Source organism: Podarcis erhardii (assembly GCF_964252035.2).
Source record: "Podarcis erhardii genome assembly, chromosome: 10".
NCBI lineage: Eukaryota > Metazoa > Chordata > Lepidosauria > Squamata > Lacertidae > Podarcis > Podarcis erhardii.
Window position 1 is genome coordinate 654,859 of NC_138500.1, and position 19,033 is coordinate 673,891.

Below are 19,033 nucleotides of genomic sequence, written 5' to 3' on the forward strand. Positions count from 1 at the left end.
CTACAAGTGAAGTTTAATACTAAAGCAGTTTTGATATTTGTGGACGTGGAGAAAGCCTTTGAAAACATTTCTTGGAGTTTTATGAAGAAGAATTTACAGGGGATGGGTTTGGTCAAGGTTTTGGAAATGGTATAGGTGCAATTTACTCAGAACAGAAGGCTAAATTAATTGTGAATAACGTCGTGACGGAAGAATTTAGGATTGAGAAGGGAACACGACAAGGTTGCCCAATTTCTCCATTGCTTTTTATATCGCTCCTGGAGGTTTGCTAAATATGATTAGAAAGGACCAATTGGTTAAAGGTATACAAGTGGGGGCTAAACAGTACAAACTGAAAGCATTTGCTGATGATTTGGTACTGACTTTACAGGAGCCAGAATCTAGTACCAAAAGAGCACTGGAACTGATTCAAGAATTTGGTCAGATTTTAAGTTGAACAAGACGAAAACTAAGGTCTTAGAGAAAAATCTAACTGAGATCGAGAGAGATAAGTTTCAGAAGGAGACAGGATTAACACTGGTTAAGAAAGTGAAATATTTAGGGGTTAATATGACCGCTAAGAACGTGAATTTATTTAAGGATAATTATGAAAAATGTTGGACTGAAGTGAAAAAGGACTTAGAAATATGGTCAAATTTGAAGTTATCGTTGTTAGGTTGAATTGCTGTGATAGAAGTTTCTGTTTCAAACATTGCAAAATTAGGACAAAATGGACTGTTTCAAGAAGTGGCAGAGAGATATCTCTAGATTTGTCTGGCAGGGCAAGAAGCCTCGTATAAAATTTAAGATATTAACTGATGCTAAAGAAAGAGGTGGATTTGCCCTGCCAGACCTTAAACTTTATTATGAATCAGCCGCTTTTTGTTGGTTGAGAGAATGGATGCTTCTTGAAAATACTGATGTGTTGGATTTGGAAGGTTTCAACAATGTATTTGGTTGGCATGCATATCTGTGGTATGACAAGGTTAAAGCACATAAGCCGTTTAAAAACCATATTGTCAGGAAAGCACTGTTTAATGTCTGGATAAGATACAAAGACCTGTTAGAAAATAAAACCCTGAGATGTCTGTCACCAATGGAAGCAAAGGCTCAGAAAAAACTCAATATGGAAGCTAAATGGCCGAAGTACTGGGAAATTCTGGAGCAAGAGGGAGATAGACTAAAACTGCAGAGCTTTGAGAAATTAAAAAACAGAGTGCGAGACTGGCTCCATTATTATCAAATAATTGAGGCATATAATTTGGACAAAAAATTAGGCTTCCAGGTGGAAAAATCAAAATTGGAAACAGAATTGTTAGATCCCAAAGTAAAGAATCTGTCAAGAATGTATAACTTGCTGTTGAAATGGAATACTCAGGATGAAACGGTGAAATCTGCTATGATCAAATAGGCACAAGATGTGGGACATAACATTATGATGGCTGACTGGGAACAGTTATGGACCACAGGTATGAAGTTTACGGCATGTAATGCCTTAAGAGAGAATTTAATGAAAATGATCTATAGGTGGTACATGACCCCAGTCAAGCTTGCAAAAATCTATCATTTGCCCGATAATAAATGTTGGAAATGTAAGGAGACTGAAGGTACATTCTTTCACCTTTGGTGGACATGCCCAAGGATTAAGAACTTCTGGGAGATGATTTATTATGAAATGAAAAAGGTATTTAAATACACTTTCCTGAAGAAACCAGAGGCCTTTCTCCTGGGCTTAGTCGGCCAATTGGTGCCAAAGAAGGACAGAATTTTCTTTATGTATGCTACAACAGCAGCAAGAATACTTATCGCAAAGCATTGGAAGACACAAGATCTACCCACCCTGGAAGAATGGCAGATGAAGGTGATGGACTATATGGAACTGGCAGAAATGACTGGCAGAATCTGAGACCAGGGAGAAGAGTCGGTGGAAGAAGATTGGAAAAAAATTTAAAGTATATTTACAGAAATATTGTAAAATTAATGAATGCTAGAAGGATGCTGGAATGAAGTTACATGGTTTTAGCAGAAATGTTATAAAGAACTAAGTAAAAATGGATTGTTAATGGGCCAAAGTGTAAAATATAAGGTCAGATTGTGTTAAGATAAATTATAGAACAAAAATTGAGAAAGATGGAAAGGATTTGCTGAAATAGCTAATTGAATTAGAATACAAAAAAGGGAGGTGTGAGGAGGTCGATGAAACAAGCAAATGAAAGACAAAGATATGGAAATATTGGATGTGTTTTTAAATGTTTTTGTCTTTAAATGTTTTTGTTTTTCTTATTGTTTTGTTGTATTGTTTTTTATTTTGCTTTTTATTTTTGAAGTATTGCAACTTTTTCTTTTTTCTGTAACTGTTAAACTTTTAATAAATATCATTCTTTTAAAAAAAGGAGTACCCTTCTGAGAAAAACCCCACCCCACCCTCCCACGATATACAAGGGTCTGGTGACATCTGTCTCAGTGTATCTGAAGAAGTGTGCATGGAGACGAAAGCTTATATTCAGGACAATCTTAGTTGGTCTCTAAGGTGCTACTGGACTATTTTTAATTTTTTTATTTCAACTGCGTCAGACCAACACGGCTACCTACCTGCATCTAGATGTCATGGGGTGTTGGGGAGCAGTAGTTCCTTTGGTGGGGGACATGTCCTGCACCTTCTGGGGTCATTTTTCCACCCTTGGTCCCCACCCTGCACTCAGCGCTCACCTGTGGCTTCCAGAAGCTGTCAGCATGCAACAGGGGTTCAAGGAACGGCTTCCACCGGCCGGCTAAACCAGGTGAGGAAAGCTGATGGGTCTTAAATCGTTGGGGGGCTGGGGAATTCTGCTGCACCTGAAGTCAAGCCCTGGTGGATGGAGAGGAGGAGAACAACCGTGAATCCCACAGTCCAGAAGGCAGATTCTGCCCCTGCAGAAGAGGAACGTGAAGGGCAGGTGGGGCACGTCCACCTGGAGGCTTGTTATCTAGTCCCAGGGTTACTCTGACGTTGAATTATATATAAATTACAGTATTGAAATGCGCCTGCTCCCACTTCACATTCTGATATTACTCTACTCTGTTTGTCTGTTTCTTACTTGAGTGCTGTTTTGGTATGCTAAGTGAGGGTTTTACTGTGAGTTACATTTTTGCTATTTTTTGGATCCTGTCATGCTTATATGTCTTCAGTAATAAATTTCTCAGCTGAATTATTTTTTTCTGCCTCTGAGTGTTTTCTCCTACTCTGCTAACTATACATCGATCATTATGGAGAAGCAAGATCTGCAGCCTAAAGCCCTCAACAGCCTTAGCTCTGTGGACCTGAAGGAGCATCTTCACCCTCATCGTTCAGTCCGGACAGGGAGGTCCGCCTCCGAGGGTCTTCTGCTGGTTCCCTTGCTGTCAGAAGTGAAGTTTCAGGGAAACATGGAAGAGGGCCTCCTGCCCCATGGAATCCCCTCCCTTCTGTGGGCAAGGAGGTAGGCAACCATCTGACATTTAGAAGACAGCTGTTTCAGGAGGTTTTTAATGTTGGATGTTTTACTGTGTTGTATATGTACTGTAGGGACGCGGGTGGCATTGTGGGTTAAACAACGGACTTGCCGATTGGAAGCTTGGCAGTTCGAATCCCTGCAACGGGGTGAGCTCCCGTTGCTCGGCCCCTGCTCCTGACAACCTAGCAGTTTGAAAGCAGGTCAAAGAGCAAGTAGATAAATAGGTATGGCTCCAGCAGGAAGGTAAACAGCGTAAACATGACCCAGAAGCTTTACACTGGCTCCCTCGGCCAATAAAGCGAGATGAGCGCCGCAACCCCAGAGTCCGCCACAACTGGACCTAATGGTCAGGGGTCCCTTTACCTTTACCTATATGTACTGTAAGCTGACCAGAGCGGCTGGGGGAAAATACTAATACAAGAACTTCTAGAGTGGTACCTCAGGTTACAGGCGCTTCAGGTTACAGACTCTGCTAACCCAGAAATAGTACCTTGGGTTAAGAACTTTGCTTCAGGATGAGAACAGAAATCCCGCAGCAGCAGGAGGACCCATTAGCTAAAGTGGTGCTTCAGGTTAAGAACAGTTTCAGATTACGAACGGACCTGCAGAACAAATTCAGTTCTTAACCCGAGGTACCACTGTACTGTTATTATTATTATCATGTAATTTTTTGTAGTTAATTTGGAATTCGTACTGCAATATCAGCTCACGAAATGTTATGGGTGGAGAAAATCACAGGGTTGCCATAAATTATAATCCCACCCACAAACTCTCATTCACATACAGTCTGCAAATTTGGGGATGTCACAGACCTCACCTGTGCTAATACTGGCAGTCTTTGGCCTGCACAGGCACACCCAGTGTGTAGAGCCTCCAGCCCCAGGCACTGTCTATCATGAAAATGGGTCCTTTGACTGGGAAGATTCATGCAGTCGCTGTCATCGGATGATGATGGGTTGTATCTCAGCTTGTCAGTCACTCAGATATTGCCTTCAAAGAATAGGGGGAACAGAAATGCTTTTGAGGTGCAACTTCTGTATCAACCCTGAGAGCCATTCCATGGACTCTGCACCCCTGTTTCTGATGACAGGTGTACATTATCCTCATCCTCAGTGGAAAAGAGACTTAAAGATGGAAGCCTGAGAGAGAGGAAAAGGTTTCTGGCTGCTTCCTGGGTGGGATTGCGGAAACCAAGAGCCGCTTCTGAGAAGGCCTCCCCCCTCCCCTCTTCCTCTCGGGATTTCCTCTCCTCTCCAGGGGACCATTGGGTGGACTGGGCAGAATGGCTGTGTCTGGACAGGGCAGGGGCTTATGGGGTGGGAAGGGGATGGAGACTGCAGGATGGAAGGGGTGGGGGGACAGGACCCCCACTTTCCAGGAATCCCTCTCTGGTCGCCTTGAAGGGGGGCCCATTCCTGGGCGGGAGGGATAAGCCAAGGCGGCCCCTCCGGAGAATCCCCGAGGAAGCCACGATGGAGACGCCCCCCCCCCAAGACTGGTCTTCCTATCTCCTCCCCCCCCCCAGTGCTGCACTTCCCTGACCCAGGGATGCTCCCCTCCCTCCCCCCATTCCTCGACCCCCTCCCTCTCTCCCGGAATCTTCCCTGCACCCAAAGGCCCCCTTGGCTAGGGTCACCCCTCGCCCTGCGCGCCACACCTCTCCATTCGCAGCCCCCCCAAGACGAGCCGGGGAGGGACAGGGGGGTCTCTATCCAGGCGCCTCCCGCACCCCTTAACCCTTTCTGGCCCGATTCTCCGCGCCCCAGGGAGTCCTCGTGGGTGGGCGCCCCATCTCCGCCCCTTGGCAGCCCGCGTGCCGAGATCCAGGCCCCACGGAAGGCGCTTGGGGAGCTGGAGGGGTCTCTGGGTCCTCTTCTCTCCCTCTCCCCCCCCCCGCAACCCCTTTACCTCTTTGTCCTCGCTCCCGATTCTCCTTTCCTGCAACATCCACGGGGGGGGGGTGTTTCCCTGCCTCCTCCCTCCCCTTTCCGAAAGCGCCCCCCCCCCTTAGAGCTACGGGGCAGAGCAGCAATCCGGAGTGGACGCTCCACTTGCGGGAGAAGCAGGCAGGCTGGGAGGGGGGCTACCCCCCTCATTTCCGGAGCGAAGCCGGATTGGAGGAGGAGGAGCAGCAATGTATTGGGGGAGGGATTTGGGATGGTGGGGGCGGGATGAGAGAAGGATGTGCCGGGAGGGGAGGGAAGGTTTTGAGCGGGGGGGGGGGAGGAGGAGGAGGAGAGGAAATCCACCCCCCCCCCGGGTCTTCCTTCTGGGGATCAGGAGAGGGGGGAGGGGCTGATCCCGACAATCCAACAGCGAAGTCACAAAATGAGTTCTGCATGGAAATCAGATCAGACTCCGAGTTCGGGTTTTGGCAACATGACAGGTCTGTCTGTCCGTCGGGATCCCTGAGGATTCCTGCTCGCTGCCTTTTCCGGGCCAGCCGGAGAGATCACTGGAAAGGGCGGATTTCTTGACTCCAGAATCCATCACCGCAGACCCCTTTCATTCAGGCCTAGAGATCTGCTCTTTGGACCAGTCTGATTGGATCATGGGGATCACCAATGGATCATATGGATCATCACTGGATCATCCATGATGTCATACCCATCTCAGGGGGGGGGGCCTCAGGAAGAATCTCCTGCCACGTGACTGGGGGAGTCTGGGGGCTGACGGGGGTCAGACAGGGCTGCTGTTTTGCTCTCTGTCCTGTTTCAGCTCAGGTTTTCCTGGCAGAAGTTCTATTTCATCCAGAAATGGGAGGATTCATTGAGGAAACGGGGCTAAGCGAAAGCATCCGTTGCAAAGAGGCAAATGTGTATACTTTGTAACCACCCAGGGAGTTGTGTTGCAAAGGCCATTTGCAGAAAGTTTCTGATAAGGAAAATTCTGGGTTGAGAGTCTACTCAACAGCTCAGCTCATCGGGGGACAAGTCCCCTGTGGATCCGTGCGGTCAGCAAAAGAAGGAAATTCCAGCGAAGCAATTTGGAGCAAAACAGCAGTCAGTAGACTGAGATTCTTTATTGTTGTGCAACAGGTTCAACAACAGCGAGTGATCCCAGAGCAGGCGGCGACATTGACATTTAAAACTTTCCCACCATATCTCAGAATAGAGTTCTCACAGCATCATCAATATATCTTTTTGCAGGGCCTGCAAGACGGAGCTGTTCTGCCTGGCCTTTCGCCAAGGCACAGTCCGACCCCCCCTCTCCTTCTGTAATCTTCATAGAACCCCAACCCGATGGTTGCCATAAATTTGATTCTGAATTGAGTCTAGAATGTATTTTAATTAATTGACTGTGCAATTTTCTGTACACTGGGCTATTTTTACCTGTTGTTAGCCGCTCTGAGCCCGGCTTTGGCCAGGGAGGGTGGGATACAAATAAATAATTTTATTATTATTATTATTATTATTATTATTATTATTATTATTACAGTGGGATGAAGATCATATGAACTTAAGGCATTTGCAAACAACCTGGTAATAATGGTAGAAGCCCACTGGAAAGTATACCAACGGTGTTCAACAAGATTAATCAGTTTGGCCAAGTCGCAGGTGTTAAATTGAATAAAAACTGAAATAAATTGTTGGTAAAAATATGAGACAACAGAAGAAAAATGAGTAGAGACAGATAGCAGAGCTGGGGATAGAAAAGATGGTGAAATTTTTTGGAGTGTGGCAGACAACAAAAAATATAAACATTTTAAAATGTCATTATTGGTAATGAAAAATTCCGGGGTGAGAGACGACTCAACGGCCAAGCTCGTCGGGGTGCTGCTCCCCCGTGGGTCCATGTGGTCAGTAAAAGAAGGAACCTCCAGCAAAACAGCGGTCAGTAGACCATGATCCTTATTGTTGTGCAACAGGTTCCCACAGGAGTAAGAACCCCGAGTAAGGGGTGACCCCCCTCTTTTAAAACTCCCACAATATCCCAGAATACACTTTGAGCAGCATCACTGAGACATCATCACTAGCATGTCACAAAGGGGGAGGGGTATACAAGGGTGACACAAGTCCAACATTAGGTCCCTTTATCAGACCCCTTTCCCAACACCTCTTAACTCCCCATCACCGGAAGAACAATAAAACTCTTGACATCTCCTTGCCCTCAGGACTGGTCTGGAGATGGGCTTTCAGAACACCGGACTTGCTCAACTGCCTCTGCAGATGTCCATTGTTTCCCCTGGTCACTCCCTGGGTGGGGGGCCGTGTCTGTGCTCTTACGCTTGGGGGATTATGGCGGGATGCCCTATTCCTGCTGCCTGTTAGAATTCCAGCTCCGTGATTGCAGTCATGGCATTTTTGTCTATCACACGACGGTGTATGTTTTGACTCCACAGTGGGAAGTGATGGAGACTATGTTCCTGAAGTGAGACTATTGTCCTTTGTTCTCTCTCTTTGCTGTCTGATGCTAGAGAGAGAGGGAGCCGTGTTGCAGTGCTCCGTGTGTGTTTATATGTAAATAAAGTAGATTAGCCAAAATGCTGAGTTGCTGAGCTCTGTTACGCAAACTGCAAACACTCTGCAGATCCCTAAGTGTGCCGATGTCTGTTGGCATCAGTCGCTGTGAAGCTTTTGAAGCTCCCGAACGAATGACCAGGAGGGAGAGAACATGCCAGTCGGGCATGTGTCTCTACCAGGATCCTACTCGAGTGTAGGACGAGCGCTTGACACTGCCGATCTGATTTTCTGCTTCTTGGTTCACGGAGGGAGGTGGAGCCCAAATTCCCCTTTCTTTAAGGATCAAAATGGCATTGGAATGAAGAGAATCAGTTAAAGTATGGATTTTCTACGAATTTATAAAGCTAGGTATCTTCCCTGAGCTGTCAAGTCGAAAGGATACATTCAGGCATAATATTTGCAACCTTATCATCATCATGGCTTTCCCAGTCGCCAAGGCCATGTTAAAAACTAGGCTGTGGGACATAGATCGCCAGGAACTCATCTCAGCTGTGGAAAAAAACATGGCCTGCTCTTTGTTTTCGACTCTCTTGGGCGCAGGAATTTAACCTTAATTATTTACCATTTTTGTTTAACCCGCAAGAAAGAAGGGCTTTTTCACTGGCTAGGTTAAATTCTAATCCGTCTAACCATCTTTGGGGCAGGTTTGTGGCTTTGGCAGAAGGAGATAGGATCTGCCCATGCGATGCCCACCTGGTGGAAACTCCAGCTCACATGGCCCTTAAATGCAAAATGTATGATGATCTCCACCAACAATTTTTAGACCACCTATGCATTGCAACCTGGAAACCAGAGAAGGAGGTGGTACGCTTCTTATTCCAGGGGAGAGACCAGGAGCTCCCCAAGACAGTAGCTAAGTTCCTCTATTGGATTTTTTGTCGCCAAAGTAGGCTACAGGATCCTGCCCTTGCTGGAGAGATGAAATAGATTGCTTGCCTCTTCTTCCCTTTGGCAAATGACTGTACTGTTGAAATGGCGGCGAGATCGCACTGGCCTACTTATTCTGAATGTTTGTAAGTGATGCCAATAAAGGTTTGATGATTTGTAACATTGCAACAACTTTAAAGATGTGGGTCCCACTTGTCATTTCCATAACAGTGCAAAAAAACCACAGTCACACAGATGCACCCGTCTTGCATGCTTGAGTACAGCAACTCCAGGGCATGAGACAAGTATCGGCAGGGTAGGGGCCATGTGTAGAGCAAGTCCCACACTGAGGTCAAAAACACACACAGAGGCAGCAGGACTTCTTCAGTAATAGTTTACTGAGCTTTCAAAGCATACAGTTCTCCCTGGGCCCCCAGTGAGACAGAAAACGTAGCTCCTGAGAGCAAATCCAGTTTCGGCAGTAAACAAAATACAGCACACAGGATATCTAAGTCAGGCACACAAACCGGCAGAAGGGAGCAAGGGAGGAAAGAGGCTGGAAGGAAACAGGGCAATGTGTTTTGTCAGGGAATGGTCTGAAGCTGAATATTCTCCTCCTCCCCCCCCCTTCTCCTTTTTTTAATTTCAAACCCAAAACGAACCAAAGTACAAGCATCAAATTCAAAATCCATATTAGTATTTTAATATAAGCTTATTACATAGGTAAAGGTCAAGGGACCCCTGACCATTAGGTCCAGCTGTGGATGACTCTGGGGTTGCGGTGCTCATCTCACTTTACTGGCCAAGGGAGCCGGCGTACAGCTTCCGGGTCATGTGGCCAGCAGGACTAAGCCGCTTCTGGCGAACCAGAGCAGCGCACGGAAACGCCGTTTACCTTCCCACTGGAGTGGTACCTATTTATCTACTTGCACTTTGACGTGCTTTCGAACTGCTGGGTTGGCAGGAGCAGGGACCGAGAAACGGGAGCTCACCCCATCGCGGGGATTCGAACCGCTGACCTTCTGATTGGCAAGTCCTACGCTCTGTGGTTTAACCCACAGCGCCACCCGCATCCCTAAGCCTATTACATAGATTACCTAAATTAAAATATACATAATCACTCTAGGCTTCCTTTTGCTATATGTAAATGAAACACAGTTAAAAAAATTATATTATAAATAATATTATAGATTCCCACAGGCTTCCCACTCCCCTTCACCCATGTGTGATCTCAGTATTTTACTTCTTCCATCTTGTTGTGTTGTTATAGTTTTATAATTATTCAGTTAATTCTATTATTCTTTTCTTCCTTACCCCTGCACTTTTTACCCATTATCTATTAATATTTCAATTCCGGAACAATATTTTTTCACGTATTCCTTCACACCATCCCACTCCTTGATTATTCTCTGATTTGAGTGGCCTCTAATAAGTGCCGTCAATTTTGCCATTTCTACAAACTCGCAGTTTGTTTTGCCATTCTAATAATGATGAGTTTTCTCCCCCTTCCAATTCTTTGCGATCAGTATTCTGGTCGCTGCAGTTGCGTAAAGGAATACATTTTTCTTCTCTCTGGGGTGTCATTAGATATTAGGCCTAACAAAAAGCCTCTGGTAAACGAAATCTTAAATCATTTTCTCCATTTCTCAAAGCAATCAACTTTGCCTATTATCGTTAGCATTTGAAAAAGAAACATTAACTTTGGCAGGATATTCATTTTAATCACTGAAATTCACCTCCTTATTGATAACTTTAACCTTTACCAAATCTCTAATTGATTTTTAATTTCTTTCCAGGTCTTATTATAATTATCTTCAAACAAATTGGTATTTTTCATTGCTCCAAAATCTTTTTGCTCTGTTTGTCCATATTCTTAACCACCACCTTAGTTTTTTCTTTCTTTATCCTAAATCCTGCCACCTTTCCAAATTCCTCCATCTTTCTCAGCAACTTGCTTATACTTCCTGTTAGTTCTTCTACCATTACAATCATATCATCGGCAAATGCTCTTATTCTATATTCGACTCTTCCTAGTGTTATACCTCTAATCTCCTCCTCTGACCTGATAACTTGATTTAGTACCTCCAATATTAAAACAAATAACAAGGGAGATAGGGGACACCCTTGTCTTGTCCCCCTTTCTATTTTAAAGTATTCAGTCATCTCCCCATTCATTATTAAATTTACCTTTTGGTCTTGATAAATTGCTCTTAATCCAGTTGATATCCTTGTTACCACCTCCATCTTTTCAATTATCTTCTCCACAAACCTCCAGGATACCTTATCAAAGGCTTTCTCAGCACCCACAAAAACAGATGCAGCCTTCTTCCCTGGGTTCCAGTCAAGATATTCAATAGCATCAATCACAAGTCTCACATTATTGCTCATCTTCCTTCCCGGTAAGAATCCTGTCTGATCTTGGCTAATGACTTCATTCAACACTGTTTTTAATCTCTGGGCCAATATGTCCACATTTATCTTGTAGTCATTATTAAGTAAAGATATTGGTCTATCATTATTTATATTCTCTTTGTTCTTGTCTTGTTTAGGGTTTACTGTTATATGTGCTAATTGCCATGACTCCGGGATTCTTCCTTCCGCCATTATTTTATTTATGAGTACTTTCAGCGGAGTAGCCACTACTTCCTCCATTTTTTTTTAATGCAAGGCGGTAAGGGCATCCGGGCCCAGCGACTTCCCCAACTTCGCTTTGGAAATAGCCTCCTGTACTTCCATCATAGAAACTGGGGCATTTAGATATGCATTTCTTTCTATTCCCACTCTGGGTAAGTCTTTCCCCTGCAGATAATTTTTTATATCTTCTTCTGTTTCCTTGCCTATATTACATAAATTTTTGAAGTGGTTGATAAAACACTTGTTTATTTCTTCTCGTTTTCTCGCCGTCTTTGATTTTATCTATTAATCTCTCTTTCTGTCTCTTCTTCAGTTGCCATGCCAGTATTTTGCTGGGCCTATTTGCAAATTCAAAGGATCTCTGTTTCATCCATTTTATGTTATTTTGGATTTCAATGCTTAACAACTACGAGAATTGTGTTTGTAATAACTTGATTTTTGGTGCTACCTTTTTTTTTTTTTTTTGGTACCTTCGCTAGTATTTTGACATTGCTCGCTATTTCTTCTTTTAACTGCTCTAAGTTCCTCTCATAAGCTCTCTTTTCCCCTGCATTTTGCTGTATATAGAAGCCTCTAAGAAATGCTTTACTGGCATCCCAAATTATTCTTATATCAGTGTCTTGTGATTTATTGATTTCAAAGAATTATTTCAACAATTCTTGTGCTTTAATCACCAGATTTTCATCGTTTAATAAATTCTCATTTAATCGCCATCTTTTATTACCCTTTTGTTTATTTTCTAATTCTAATATCACTGGATTATGATCTGTTATTGTCCTTGGGTGAATCTCTGTTTTTTAAAATTTTTATTATTAAACTATTTGTGATCTAAATTGCATAAATTCTCCCTGACGATTGTTAGGCTTCTGAAAAGTGTGTGAACTGTTTCTCCAGTGGATTTTTGTATCTCCATGCATCCCTTAGGTTTAAGCTGTCCACCATTTGAAAAAATGTATATGGTAGTCTCTCTTTTCTAGATATTCTGTCCCTTTCTGTCCTGTCCATTTCTAATGAAGGGACTCCGTTGAGGTCCCCCACCTTAAGGGGGGAATCCATTCTCAGGCCAATCAGCTTTCCTCAGAAGAGGAGCTGGAGGGGGAAAAAGTCATCCCCTTCGCTTCCAGTGGTCTCAGAAGGAGGGAGAGACACAGACACAGAGCAGATTAGAGAGGAATTACCTAGCTACAAGAAAATGACAAGCGAAACAGATTCAGCTGGCCCTGAAGCAGGAAGACAGATTTCCTCTGAGTTCATTGCCATGAAGAAGAGTGGACTCTGAGAGGAACATGTCCCACACTCCATACATCTAAATGGGTTCTCCCGCTTGAATGTCTGATATTTCTTAAACATTACATTATAGCTAAAGCACTTTCTGCAATCCTTCCATTTAAAGTTATTGATGGTATGTAGGGTGTCAACTGTTAAAGTTCTTCCTGGCCACGAGTCTGTTGATGTAGGACTTCCACAAGGACTGAGCCTCAATATACTTTCCTGACGTTTATGTGGTTTGTCTTTTGTGTGAGTTTGTTGATGTATATCAAGAGTTCCACTCTGACTGAAGCTTCTTCCACCTGCCATACATTTAAATGGTGTCTTCCCTGTGTGTCTGCTGATGTTTTCTAAGATTTCCACTCTCACGGAAGCTTTTTCCGCACTTCATGCATTTAAATGGTTTCTCCCCTGTGTGAGTCCGCTGGTGTAATTTAAGGTTTCCATTCTGACTGAAGCTCTTTCCGCACTCAATGCATTTAAATGGTTTTCCCCCTGTGTGAGTCTGCTGATGTCTTCTAAGGCCTGAATTGTAACTGAAGCTCTTTCCACATTCCATGCATTTAAATGGTTTCTCCCCTGTGTGAATCCGTTGATGTCTTTTAAGGTCTGCATTCTGACTGAAGCTCTTTCCGCACTCAATGCATTTAAATGGTTTTTCCCCTGTGTGAGTCCGTTGATGTATTCTAAGGGTTCCATTTTTACTAAAGCTCTTTCCGCACTCCATACATTTAACAGGTTTCTCCCCTGTGTGAGTCCGCTGATGTCTTCTAAGGCCTGAATCGTAACTGAAGCTCTTTCCACATTCCATGCATTTAAATGGTTTCTCCCCTGTGTGAATCCGTTGATGTCTTTTAAGGTCTGCATTCTGACTGAAGCTCTTTCCGCACTCAATGCATTTAAATGGTTTTTCCCCTGTGTGAGTCCGTTGATGTGTTTTAAGATATCCTCTGTTACTAAAGCTCTTTCCACACTCAATACATTTATATGGTTTCTCCCCTGTGTGAGTCCGTTGATGCATATTGCGGTGTCCACTCTGACTGAAGCTCTTTCCACACTCCATACATTTATATGGTTTTTCACCAGTGTGAGTTCGCTGGTGTAATTTAAGGTCTGCATTCTGACTGAAGCTCTTCCCACACTCCCTGCATTCATATGGTTTCTCCCCTGTGTGAGTCTGGTGATGTTTACTGAGCTGTCCACTCCTACTGTAGCTCTTTCCACACTCCATACATTTATATGGTTTTTCACCCGTGTGAGTCCGTAGATGTGAACTTAAATGTCCACTACAACTGAAGCTTTTTCCACACTCCATGCATTTAAAAGGTTTTTCACCCGTGTGAGTCCGTAGATGTGTACTTAAGTGTCCACTCTGACAGAAGCTTTTTCCGCACTCCATGCATTTAAATGGTTTCTCCCCTGTGTGAGTCCGCTGGTGTATATTGAGGAATCTTCTTAGACTGAAGCTCTTCCCACACTCCCTGCATTGGAATCCTTTCTTGCCCATGTGAGTCCACTGATGTGTTCTAAGTTTTCTACTATCAGTGAAACTTTTCCCACACTCCATACTTTTAAATGGTCTCTCCCCTCTTGGAGTCATTGATGTGAGCTATGTGTCCTCATTCAATGAAGCATATCCCACATATCCCACATTTTAATTTCTATTCCTCATGAAACAAAAGGTGCCCCATTCCTTGGAATTCTGAATGTCTTCTCCATCCCCTTCTTCAGAGTGGGAGGAAAGGAAATCCTGTTTGGGTTTCAAGGAAGAGAACAAAGGGAAAGAGAGCACATCAAGCTCCATTAGCCCCTTCTCTTATTTCAACATCTCCTCCATTCCCCCGCCTCCTGCCCATGTTCCCAAATTTTAGGAAATGAAAAAGGAATGTCATCAAATGATAGTAATGCATCACCACCTTTCATGATCCTCAATCATCGTTAATAAAGCAGCATGATCTCGGAATACAGCCTTTTCAAATCACTAGTTTCCTCACAGGAAAGGCAGCTGCTCTCTGTCCGTGAACAGGCCCTCTCTTTCTCTGCTCCATCGTTCCTTTGGACATTCCCCATCCTCTGCATCATAATCCTCCATCCACCTCTAGATCTTCATGAATCACCTGCACAGTCCCACTGACCTCAGGAGGTCCATATGGACCATTTTGGGAGACCCAGGTCTACATCTTCTCCAGGGACTGTGGTCTGGGTCAGTCAGAGAATTAGTGACAAGGCTTGGTGCTTGGGGTCAGCTGAATGGGTGCTCAGGGAAGCTCCTGTTCTTGGAGATGGACCTCTGTCTACATGCCTCGCATTGCATGGCGAGAGCAGGAGAAGCAGAAGAAAAGCAGCTGGCAAATGGGAATCCCAGACCCCCACTGTTCCCCACTGTCTAGAAGGCAGATTCTGCCCGTGCGGAAGAGGAAAGTGAAGGGCAGGTGGGATCGTCAACCGGGGAAGGAAGCCCATCGAGAAGGAAAACTCTGGTCCTAAACCTTCACTACCTCGTGAGTTATGTTCAGGAGAAGAAAAGGCTATGGAGGGAAACCCACACAAATCCAGAGTGGAGTCTCTAAGACGGTTGGATGGTGTCCTGCACACCTTCTTCATTCAACTCCTGCAGCCAAGCTGGTGCCAAACCTACTGTTCTGCTTTCCTTGGGACCATATCAGCCGGGCTGAGAAGGGGGTCTGGTTGTCTAGGCAGCCCAGGACCCCCAAACCCACTGCCCAGGCTGGCAGTGCTACAAACACAGCAGTTTCAAGTGGGGAGATGGGCTCAGAGCTGTGTATCAAAGTCTCTCCGATGTGGAACAAGGGAAACAGAAACAAAATTTACATCATAAAGGTAAAGGTAAGGAGACCACTGACTATTAGGTCCAGCTGTGGCCGACTCTGGGGTTGCGGCGCTCATCTCGCTTTATTGGCCGAGGGAGCCAGCGGCATACAGCTTCCGGGTCATGTGGCCAGCATGACTGAGCCGCTTCTGGCGAACCAGAGCAGCGCATGGAAACGCCCCTTACCTTCCCGCCGGAGTGGTACCTATTTATCTCCCTGCACTTTGACGTGCTTTCGAACTGATAGGTGGGCAGGAGCAGGGACCGAGCAATGGGAGCTCACCGCATCACGGGGATTCGAACCGCCGACCTTCTGATTGGCAAGTCCTAGGCTCTGTGGTTTAACCCACAGCGCCACCCGGATCCCATATTTACATCATACGGCACTGTAAAAGTATTCAAAATATTTGTTTTTCGAAGAAAAGACCACAATGTATCATGTGGCCCCTTCAAAGCTAAAGAAAGTCTTGTGGCTGGAGCTTTTGGGGGTGCAGGACCAAGAAAGCTCCTGCAGCCATGAACCTTCCAATGGGGATTCAGGCCTCATCATGGGACTGAAAATGCCCTGGTTGTGCTGGTTGATGATCTCCAACGGGCCGGAGGCTGAGGGGGAAGCTCTTTACTGGTTCTGCTGGTTCTCTCAGCAGCTTTGAAGACCTTTGGCCATGGTGTCCTTCTGGACCCTCTAGGGGAGCTGGGGGCCCTGCTATGCAGTGGTTCCCCTCCTTCCTCCTGGGCCATGTCCAGAGAGTGGTGTTCAGACCCCTGGATGCTTACTTGTGGGGTGCCTCAGGACTCCATTCTCTCCCCCATGCTTTTTACTATCTATATGCAGCCACTGGGAGAGATCATCAGGGGGTTTGGGCTGGGTGTTCCCCAGTATGTGGATGATGCCCAGCTCTTCCTCTCTTTAAAAATGGAATCAGTGAAGATGGTGAATGCCCTGTGTGTCTGTTTGGAGGTGGTTGGAGGATTGATGGCGGCTAAGACATTGAGGTTGAATCCTGACAAGTCAGAAATACTGTCCCTGGGGGAGGGGGGGCACTCCTGGTCCTGAATGGGGTAACTGTGCCTCTGAAGGACCAGGTGCGCAGCCTGCGGGTCATTTTGGACTCTGCCTTCTGGGATCCATTTGTGAACAGAATGTGTGAGTAAACTCTTTTTATACTTTTATAGAAGACTGTGTCGTGTCTTATCTTTTTATGAGGGACTAAAGTGGAAATTACCAAGGAAACTTATTTTGGAGGCTTTAGCGAGGCTGAGCAAACGCATCCGCTGTAAGTTTAAAAGAGGGAATGTTACTCTGCTAAATTGTACAACTTGTTAACACAAGTTGGAAAGGATATAATCAAACAAAATATCCTCTCCTGCATTCCTGAACATTCCCAGTGTCATGGTTGCATTTTTCAGGCATAGAAAAGTACCGATCTAAGTACAGCGATAATTCCTAACCTATCGGTTCAAGAAGGTTCTGGTAGTTTTACTCTGTATGATTCAAAGCTGGTGTTTTCTCTTGATCATGGGGAGGCAAACTAAGGCCTGGGGGTATAAATGCGATGATGATGATGATCTTGTGGGGTTTTTAAAAGTTATTTTGGAGCTCGTACTGCTATATCAGCTCATAAAATGTTATGGATGGAGAAAATCACAGGGTTGCCATAAACTATAATCCCACCCAGGAAATCACATTCATATATATTCTGTAAATTTGGGGAGGTCACACACCTCACCTGTGCTAATACTGGCAGTCTTTGGCCTGCACAGGCACACCCGGTGTGTAGAGCCTCCAGCCACAGGCACTGTCTATCCTGAAAAGGGTCCTTTGACTGGGAAGATGACATGCAGCGTAAATTAATAATGTAGAGTTTGAAAGAATAAAAGGATTGTATCTCAGCTTGTCAGTCACTCTGACATTGCCTACAAAGAATAAGAGGAACAGAAATGTTTTGAGGTGCAACTTCTATTTCATGGACTCTGCACCCGTTTCTGAGGACAGGTGTAGATTATCCTCATCCTGAGTGAACCAGGCAGTGGAAAAGACAATAAAGATGGAAGCCTGAGAGAGAGGAAGAGGTTTCTGGCTGCTTCCTGGGTGGGATTGCGGAAACCAAGAGCCGCTTCTGAGAAGGCCTCCCCCCTCCCCTCTTCCTCTGGGGATTTCCTCTCCTCTCCAGGGGACCAATGGTTGGAATGGGCAGAAGCGCTGAGTCTGGACAGGGCAGGGGCTTATGGGGTGGGAAGAGGATGGAGATTGCAGGATGGAAGGGTGGGGGGACAGGACCCCCCACTTTCCAGGGATCCCTCTCTGGTCGCCTTGAAGGGGGGGCCGATTACTGGGCGGGAGAGAGAGGCCAAGGCTGTTCCACCAGAGATCCCCCGCAGCTGCCACAATGGAGACGCGATATCTCCCCCCCCCCGCCGCCAATGCTGCCCTTCCCTGCCCCAGGGATGCTCCTCTCCCTCCCCCCACTTCCTTGACCCCCTCCCTCTCTCCTGAGTCTCCCCTGCATCAAGAGGCTCCCTTGGCTCTGCTAACCCCACACCCTGCGCCCCCATCTCTCCAGCTGGAGGCGCCCCCCCCAAGACAAGCAGGGGAGGGACGGGGGTCTCTCTCCCTCGTGCCCGTTAACCCTTTCATGGCCCAACTCTCTCTGCGCGGAGCCCCCAGAGCTCGGGGGATGCCTGCGCGGGGGACACGGGGCGATGGGGTCTTCATGGGGACTCCCTGGATAGGGGCCCCATGCCCGCCCCCGCCAAGGCGCCTAAGGGGCCGAGAAAAGCCCCCTTCGCAGCACGCGTGCAGGGATCCAGGCCCTGCCGACGGGGCTCACGGAAGGCGCTTGGGGGAGCTGGCGGGGTCTCTGGGTCCTTATCTCCCCCCTTCCCCATCCCGCGATCCTCTACTCCCCTCTCCTTCTCCTCCCCCCCCCCCCGCGACCCCTTTACCTCTTTGTCCTCGCTCCGATTCTCATTTCCTTTCCTGCAACATCAACGGGGGGGGGTCCCCTGCCGCCCCTCTTCCCTTTCCGAAAGCGCCCCCCCTAGATCTAGGGGGCAGAGCGGCAATCCGGAGTGGAAGCTCCACTTCCGGGAGAAGCAGGCAGGGTGGGAGGGCGCTCACCGCCCCCCTCATTCCTGGAGCAGAAGCCGGATTAGAGGAGGAGGAGGAGGAGGAGGAGGAGGAGGAGGAGGAGCAATGTATTGGGGGGGGGGGTGATTTGGGATTGTGTGGGCGGGATGGAGGATCGTTATGGAGGAGCAAGATCTGCAACCTCTAGCCCTCAACAGCCTCGGCCCTGTGGACCTGAAGGAGCATCTTCACCCCCATCGCTCCGTCCGGACAGGGAGGTCCGCCTCCGAGGGTCTTCTGCTGGTTCCCTTGCAGTTAGAAGTGAAGTTCCAGGGAACCAGGCAGAGGGCCTCCTGCCCCATGGAATGCCCTCCCTTCCGAGGGCAAGGAAACAGGCAACCACCTGACATTTAGAAGACAGCTGTATCAGGAGGTTTTTAATGTTTCA

General features: G+C 46.3%; 3 protein-coding genes across 6 annotated transcripts in view; all 3 read right to left on the reverse strand.

Annotated features, from left to right (window-relative positions):
• Positions 1–19,033, reverse strand: part of LOC309351806 (uncharacterized protein) — a 152,476-nt gene that overhangs the window by 122,693 nt on the left and 10,750 nt on the right. The gene's annotated exons all lie outside the window — the stretch shown is intronic.
• LOC309351863 (uncharacterized protein) overlaps positions 1–19,033 on the reverse strand; it is a 77,409-nt gene that overhangs the window by 7,384 nt on the left and 50,992 nt on the right. The window contains exons 4-6 of one of the 4 annotated variants that reach the window (XM_081879989.1): positions 18,462–18,490; positions 4,270–4,442; positions 2,689–2,827 (exon numbers count right to left, since the gene is read on the reverse strand). The gene's annotated coding sequence lies outside the window, so the exon portion shown is untranslated. Of the gene's footprint in view, positions 1–2,688; positions 2,828–4,269; positions 4,443–9,043; positions 13,482–18,461; positions 18,491–19,033 lie in introns of all 4 variants that reach the window. The other 3 variants (XM_081879992.1, XM_081879990.1, XM_081879991.1) reach the window with 3 other exon arrangements.
• Positions 13,288–17,293, reverse strand: LOC309351641 (uncharacterized protein; the record flags this gene model as incomplete). Its single annotated transcript, XM_081879429.1, has 3 exons — positions 17,241–17,293; positions 13,391–14,435; positions 13,288–13,301 (listed from the first exon to the last, which is right to left on the reverse strand). Exons 2-3 carry the CDS (start codon positions 14,283–14,285, stop codon positions 13,288–13,290), a joined length of 909 nt encoding a protein of 302 aa, XP_081735555.1. The 5' UTR covers positions 14,286–14,435; positions 17,241–17,293.